At 46.3% G+C, this 8257-nt stretch overlaps 1 protein-coding gene across 2 annotated transcripts in view; it reads left to right on the top strand.

Annotated features, from left to right (window-relative positions):
- The first annotated feature begins 604 nt into the window (after positions 1–604).
- Positions 605–8257, top strand: part of PMEPA1 (prostate transmembrane protein, androgen induced 1) — a 71748-nt gene continuing 64095 nt past the window's right edge. The window contains exon 1 of one of the 2 annotated variants that reach the window (XM_033153617.1): positions 605–848. In XM_033153617.1, coding sequence (XP_033009508.1) covers positions 746–848 — 103 coding nt within the window. In that variant the 5' untranslated portion in view covers positions 605–745. The remainder of the gene's footprint in view (positions 849–8257) is intronic. The other variant, XM_033153616.1, reaches the window with a different exon arrangement.

Genomic DNA, 8257 nt, shown 5'->3' with positions numbered 1-8257 from the left:
TCTCTGCCAACCTCCCCCGCCCGCCCTCGCCTCTTCCCTTACGGCTCTCTCCGGCCCCTCCCCTCGCTCTGCGCTGCTCGCGCCCCGCCCGCTGGAAAGGGCAGCACCAGTCTAGCGCTGACGTCACCCCGTCTGTCTGCTCTTCCCCCCTCCTCTTTCCCCTATGAAACTGGATCTCCTTGGACTTGAATGAGGAGCAAAGGACGGGGGGGGGGGGGTTGGAGGAGGAGGAGCAGCAGCAGGAGGAGGAGGAGTGCGGGGGGGGGGGAGAAGAGGAGGAGGAGGAGGGAGTTACTAAGATCTTGCCTGGGCAGGCGAGAGAAAGAGGGAGGCACACAGCGAGAGAAACAAAGTAGCAAGTCCCTTTCCCACCCGGCTCTGTCCGCGAACTTCTGGGGCTGGGGGGCAATGGAGGGGAGGGGGCCAGCCGCAGAGCTGAGAGCTGAGATCTCCTCTCTCTAGTGCTCCTCATTTCCCCCCCTAAACTTGAATCCCTCCCCCCTTGCACCCTGTGAAAATTATTTTTGGAGGGTGCGTGTCCCCCCCACCCCACCCCCATTCCTTCCTTCCTCTCCAAAGGTTATTTTTTTTAATCAATTATATTTGCCCCCCCTCCCATTCCCTCCCCCCCCCACTCTTCTTCTTCCGCCGCCAAACCCCTCGAAGGAAGATCCCGTCTTTATGTTGTGCTGCCCGGAGAGACCCCTGAAGTCTTCCCGTCCTTTGTTTCTCCGCTTCTTTTTAAATGTATAACTTGATGGGTCTCAACAGCACAACCGGAGCCAGCCAGCCCAATGTCTCCTGTACATGCAACTGCAAACGGTCTTTGTTTCAGAGTATGGAGATCAGTAAGTACTACTTCTTTCCATTCCGTGTCTCTTTCTGTATTTGCATGTGTGCAAAAACTCTCCTCCTGTCGCCTTGTTCGGGGCCGAAGAGAGGAGAAGCGGCGTCTCGGGCTCTCCTCGCTCGGCTTTGCTGGGTCGTTGCGTTCCCAAACGCGCCGCCTTCTCTAGGCTTTGGGCAATTATTTCATTTCGCGTTGCAAAAAAATCGAAGGGTTGGGTTGTTGTGTTTTTTTAAAAAACTAGACCAAGATATTTTAAGACTTGCGGGTATGTTCTGTTTCCCCACTTAGCGTGTGTGTGTGTTCGGGTGCCCCAAAGTTTTATTTTCCTTTATTCAATTGCAAAAAAAGAGGACCCCCCCTCGTAATGTGCTTCCCTGCACAATTTTTCAGCTTCCCAAAAATGCGATTTGGAGACACTCTCCCAGGGACCTAAAAAGAGTTGCTTTTCTCGAGTCCCGGAGTTCGCTCGCTTTTGGCTTCTTTCCTCCAGGATCTGAACTTCAACTCGACACCTTTTCCTCCCGTCTTAACGCTGCCCCTTCTCCTTTTGCCGGCGGCGGGACGGGACGGTGCGAGGCTCCCGGGGAGGGGAAGGGGACGCCGGCTGGAATGGGGTTAGGGGGATGGGCGGCCGGCGAGAGACCCGAAAGGAGACCCGGGGAGCCGCTGCAATATTGATCCGCGCGTTCCGCGTGCGTTAAGCCCACCTCCGGAGTGGTGCGGAGCCCGGGGGGGTTGGAGAGAGAGAGCGAGCGGCGAGCGGGTGAGCAGCCTCTTCTCCGGCTTTGGCGGCGCGGCCGGGTCTCCCCTTCGGAGAGAGGCGAAGGGGCCGGGGAGGAGCGAAGCGGCCGCGCGATCCCAGCCAGTGAGCTCCATCGCCCCTAGGAGCTTTTGTCTGCTTCCTAAGCCAGACGGTGAAACAGCCTGTTCAGGCTATTTAAAGCACATGCTCGGCTGGAGAATCCAGCAAGCAACCCCGGGAGCCCTTTCCTCCCAGAACAACACACCGACGCGCTCCGCTTTTTTTATGATCGCCGCCGTGGCTGCCCTGCGGTTTATTGCCCTGCTGCAATCCGCTGCAGATCGGGACCCCCCTTTCTCCCCTTCTCCCCCATCACACACAAGCTCCTCACATCCCCATTTCTCTTCTCCAACCCCCCTAAGCTTTGAGCCCGTTTCCTTCCTCCGGTTGCATTTGTGCATTTCGCACCCGCCTTTTGCAACGATTCAGAAGGCTCTTTCGGGAGACCCTTTTAAAAGGAAGGAAGGAAAAAACAAGATTAGACCATATCATAATTGGGGGGGGGGGCGGTCAAAGCGGTTGTGCATTGTAGCTAAAGCGAGCTCCCGTGTCGAGTAGCAGTCTACCTCTGGCTACCAGGTGCTTGTGTTCTGCATGCGAGTTTCCCAGAGAGAGAGGGTAAACTGTACGTGGTTGGAAACAGAATACTGGGGGGGGGGTGGCGGCGTGGGTTTAAGATCGACCTTTTTGGTCTGATCCAGGGCGCAGAACTCTTATACCTGTTCTGGCTCCAAAATGTTTAATCGGCTGCTGCTGCTCTGATGCCTTTTGAACCTCAGCAGAGGACGGTGGTGAATTAGCAACGTTACTGGAACGGTGCAGTGGCACACCCCGCCATGAAATTACAGGATAATAGTTCAGCAATTAAGTTGTCTCATCACCTAGTCCTCTGTGTGTGTGTGTGTGTGTGTGTGTGTGGTAAGAATGCAAATGTTATGTCCAGCGAACTAGAATTTGTGCCTATAAATAGTAATCGCTAGGTCTGAGAAGTAGATTACAGCTCTGTCTAGCCTTTAGAAAGGCTAAGTCAGACAAAGTTGCCTCCCCCCCCCACTCCCTGAGTGTCTGTAAAGCTGGCTAACTGAATGTATTGTCTAAGAGCTAGTGATACCAAATGAAATAGCCTGATTTCTGCCTCTGTATTTATGGGCTAGGTATCTTAAAGTACCTCAGACACACACACACACACACACACACACACACACAGATGGCAGTTTTCAAAAGAATCTCTTTATAATGTGCCTGGGTGGGAGAAACGAACTAAATCGCTAAGCAGTAAAATACAGTTACAGGTGAAAACAAAATCGAAAATACAGTCGGGGATTGTCCTTACCACTCCGCAATGTTACACTTAAGAACTAAACTCTCTGATGTTGGGAGATGCCTGGGGCCGGAATATTTTTGATAGTTCCACTTATTGTGATGATTACCAGCTACTCTTCTGTTGTTGTTGTTGTTTTTGGCAAGTTTTGTTTTTTTAAAAATAAGAAATCACAGAACTTGTTCAAAAGATCCAAGCAGGAAATGATCCTGATATCCTCATTACTGGTGAATGTGCTGGTGCCCTTGGTGGTAAGCTAGCTAGACTCCCAGACAGAGCAGATCGTTTCCCTAATAATGATTGTGGGAGGGGTCTTTCTCCTCCTATTGGAGGTGTAGGCTGAAACGATTTCCGTAAATGAAAAAGATCAATGTCCATAGAAAATTTGATTATCTCTCTTAATACCGCAGCAATTAAGATGGGTTCTCTACCGCCCACCTCCCAAATCTCATTCCTGATCTTTAAACTGTGGGTTTGGACTATTCACCTGCTAGAAAATTCCCAACTCATTAAAAAAAATGTGTGGGACTTAAGTCTACTGTGTAACAGGATGCCAGATTTCCATGTCCCTCAATGCATGGTTTCTTCTTCTTTCTGTCTCAAATTCATCACTTTTATTTTCAGTCCCTTATTCTCTCAGCTAATCAGCCATAATGATGTTTTGGCTGACATGGAGGCAGTCTTGTTAATTTAGTTGTCTGCTAATCCAAATAGAATTCATTTCTCACCTCTGAAGTAGTGATACTCAGGGCAATTTGACCCGCAAGGGTTAGCATCAGTACTAACTGCTTTCAAAATACAAAATATATACATTCTTTAGTTCTTTAGAGGCCAAAGTGAAATGAGGAAGGGAATAATCCCAGCAAACTTATTTTGATATGCAGTTTCTTTAAAAATGTTTGTGTAGGAATTAAATCACATGAGACAATTTCTCATTTTTGTTGTTTGCTATTAACCTATCCATTCTCAAAGAAATCAGCCCTGAGTACTCACTAGAAGGACAGATCCTGAAGTTGAGGCTCCAGTACTTTGGCCACCTCATGAGAAGAGAAGAATCCCTAGAAAAGACCCTGATGTTGGGAAAGATGGAGGGCACAAGGAGAAGGGGACGACAGAGGATGAGATGGTTGGACAGTGTTCTTGAAGCTACTAACATGAGTTTGGCCAAACTGCGAGAGGCAGTGAAGGATAGGCGTGCCTGGCGTACTCTGGTCCATGGGGTCACGAAGAGTCGGACACGACTGAACGACTGAACAACAACATTAACCCTAGTCTGGCTCAAAAGGAAAAGTCTTATTTTAAAAACTTAACATGTTCTATCTAGATATTCAGACTGTTCAGAAACCCAACAGTTCTATGTGTTACGGATTTTTTTAAAAAAATTTAGGGCTAGAATCTGCTTTAATTTTAAACTGTATGGGACTTTGCCTCTGGGAGTTATTGGCAAAATATAAGTGGGCTGAAATTTGTACATACTGTATTCCATGCTTGCTTGGAAGTAAGCCCCATCAAAATCATTTGGACCTACTTCCAAGTATTTTGCATCAATCTTAAAATCTTGTAAAGTATGTTACAGTGGTTAGGCTATGGTCTTCCTAACAAAGCAAATTTCCTTTTTTAATAACAGTTTTATACAGTTGTATAGAAGGTAATGGGACCACTACCTATTAATACCAATATATTAGAATATCTGGCTTTTTCTGCTATTTCTGGGCTCCTAACAGCAGCATATACTACTTGAGAGTTTAACTGATTAGGTCCGAAAATTCTTCAGCTATATTTTGCTATTTTGAGAAACCTTGCATGCTTCTCTGCACTTGGAACTCAAACAGGACTTAAACATAGATTCCATATAAACCCAAACATTCATATATTTTAGTACAAAGCTGTTTTGGCTGATTATCTTAACGTTATTATTACTGAATCTAATCTATCTTGATTGGAGCAAACTCCATACTGCAGATAATATGGGTAATTTTTTTGTGATTCTCTCATTCGACACAAAAAACGAGTGGACTTCCAAACCCATCTTCCCCACCTACATCTGAGAAAGTAAAACTTTTTTTTTTAAAAAAAAAACTTGATAGGCACTGGAAAAAGTATAGAAATAGGTATAACAAAAAGGGGGGGGGATAAGAATCTGCTCTCGACCTTCTGCTGGAAGAGAAAGTCTCATATGACACACAGGAAAAGTTTCCTGTTTGGAACAATTTGTTCTCTTTTAAATGATTCCTTGGCACTTTGAAGTTAGGGCTCAGTTTACAATGTTATTCAATATATGAATTTTCAATATTCCTTTTGCTTTTTGTAGAGGTGAATTACCGGTAGTCTGTGGGTAAAAAAAAAAAAAAGCTATGAATAATGAGGTTAGGGAGTGTCTGCTTTACTCAACAGTACTATGCACTTACTTGAGAGTAAGCCCTATGAATAACCAGTGGGACCTCCGGGGAATAAAAGTGCATAGAGTTGAGCTGCACACTGGCTCTCTTAAGAAGAGTGCAACCACTTACTCAGAAGTGAGCCTCATTGACTTCAATGGGACTTACTCCCAGGTAAGTATGAACAAGAGTGCAGCCTTAAAGAAGCACTGCCTGCTTCTAACACGGCTTCCTAAATAATAATAATAATAATAATAAATTTATTATTTATACCCTGCCCCTCTGGCTGGGTTTCCCCAGCCACTCTGGGCGGCTTCCAACAGAATGTTAAAATACAATAATCTATTAAACATTAAAAGCTTCCCTAAACAGGGCTGCTTTCAGATGTTTTCTAAAAGTCTGGTAGTTGTTTTTCTCTTTGACATCTGGTGGGAGGGCGTTCCACAGGGCGGGTGCCACTACCGAGAAGGCCCTCTGCCTGGTTCCCTGTAGCTTTGCTTCTCGCAGCGAGGGAACCGCCAGAAGGCCCTCGGTGCTGGACCTCAGTGTCCGGGCAGAATGATAGGGGTGGAGATGCTCCTTCAGGTATACTGGACCAAGGCCGTTTATCACAATGACAATATCATCTGATACTGTGGAACCCAAGCTCTTAAAAACTTTTAACTCTTCTTGAACTAGTGATTAATGTGTATGTGTCTCTTTAGGGACTGAAATACCTACCCCAGTAGAGGATTTTTGTACCTGTCGTCTTCCACCTGTTTGATGTTTAAATGCATGTAGTCATTGGTACCCCCCTTTTTTTTTTACCCCAGATCAATTAATCTAAAATACTCCTACGCCCAGGTTTCTTATACCACCTCGAAGGAGAATTAAAACCCCTTCCCCACTCTTAGGCATTCATTGGAAAGAGTAGTGAAAAGGCTACTTGATTCCTTGTAAAGCTAAGAGCCCAAGTGTGTTAAGAGGTAACTGAGCCACGCTGAATAATCCTGGGCATGAATTATCTTGCTGCAAGCACATATCAATGAGATGCTGATCTGTAATTCTGCAAACTGATGGAAGGTGGAGGATTCCACAATGGGGAATGAAATAATTCTTTTAAAAATTCTCATCTTTACCATATATGCATGTTAATCCACACTTAGGTTAATTTTGAAGATTTTTGTTGGGGGGGATCTTTGCCTACAAAATCTGATTAGAAATAGAGGAGGAACTCGGTTCTTGCACTTCAGCCCTGGATTAGGATTACAAAGTGTCTGTTTTCTGCCTTCCTCTCTCTCTCTCTCTCTCTCTCCCCCTCCCCCTCTTCCAAGTTCAAAGTCTTGACTCCTCTGACCCACCGTAGCAACCATTCACTGTGACACTCTCTGAGACAGCCAGACATCCCCGATGTGGTCCTAATCAGTCAGACGAAGTGAAATGAGGTCAAGGGAGATCGCACTGTTGGCTGCGTTTTGTAAATAACAAATCATTCGGATCGGCAGAGTAACGTCGCACTCTTCATTCATCTGCTGTGATCATTTCTATAAAACAGTTAATTCTGCTCGGTGTTGTCAATGGGTTTGTTTTCTCGGGGTTAAAGAAGCCTGTGTGTTGTTGAAAGGTAGCTTGTGAGGCCTGGATAAAGTAGAGCTGCAAATCTAAGAATTTAGCCTTTCTGCGTTCTGCCTTGGTTTCTCTGGGTGGTATTGGAGACTTCCGCCCTTTTTAAGAGCTTCAGGTTTTGGTAACAGGTGGTCCTGTCCATCTGGGTACCCCAATGTGATGTTGCCTGAGGATACTGAGGGGCAGGGAGGCATCCTATACTCTTTATGTGCTGATGTAATGTATGCAGGTGCAAATTCAGAAGAATTAAATGACAGTGCTCATGATATAAAGCAGGGATGAAGGAACCTGTGGCTCTGCAGGTACTGGACTCCATCTCCCATCAGCCCCTGCCAGCATGGCCAATGGCCCGGGGTGATGGGAGTTGTAGTTGAGCAACATCCAAAGGGCCGCAGGTTCCCCACCCCTGGCATAAAGGAACTACAGTAACTGTATCCCAAACTGTTGTCTTCATTCATACTTTTCCCATTTCATTGTAGCTCCTTTGGGATATTACACTAGAAGCATACAGCCCAATAACTGGATGATTGGTCCAAAACAGAAGTGAAATTCAGTTTCGCCCTTTGCCTTCCCCATCCCAAAGTACTTCCGCTCCCTTGTGTTTTGGCCTCGCCAGGGTTGCCAGGACACCATGTCACAGTGATAGGAGAAGCTCAAATGGTTCAATTTCCTTCTCAGGTCTAGACAGGAGACTTGCTGTGTTCCCCACAGTCCTCGGCCCCTTTTTGCCTACTCACATCCTTCATATCAGTAATATGCACAGCTCCAATTCTATTTTCATCTGAGCTCTTCCTTTTTTAAGTTCCATGTTGCCACCACTCCTTGCTTTCTCTGGTTCCTGCTTTCCAAAGCATTCTTTCCATTGTCCCATTTCCTTTAGCTGCTCTGTCTCTTACGCAGCCTCCCTAACACTCCTCTCCCTCTCTTGCTCACAGAATAAGGCCCCTCCTGATCGTAAGCATTCTGACATCCCTTCAGACCTCCCTCTCTGCCCCTTCTTTTTAAAGTCCCATTTCTCCTCTATTCTTTTCTGCAGCCTCCCTTCTTCACCGACCCTCCTTTCTCACCTCTGACCTCTATCTCCCTTGGCTTTTTCTGTGTCCTGGGACCTCTTCCTGGTCTTCTACCCTGAGAGGTTTTAACCTAAAATGACAATGTTCCCTTCTCTCACAGAAGCTGGTTCAGTTTCTAGAGCAACTGAACACGCCGTGCAGCTTCACCAGCTCAGCCTTTTGGTGCTGGTAGCTTCACCGCCACAAACACAATAGAATATAAATTGGTTCTCTTAATAGAGTAGGGAG

The sequence above is a fragment of the Lacerta agilis genome, chromosome 6 (assembly GCF_009819535.1).
Source record: "Lacerta agilis isolate rLacAgi1 chromosome 6, rLacAgi1.pri, whole genome shotgun sequence".
Lineage (NCBI taxonomy): Eukaryota > Metazoa > Chordata > Lepidosauria > Squamata > Lacertidae > Lacerta > Lacerta agilis.
Note: the sequence above shows the minus strand (reverse complement) of the source record. Positions and strands in the feature narration are given on the sequence as shown.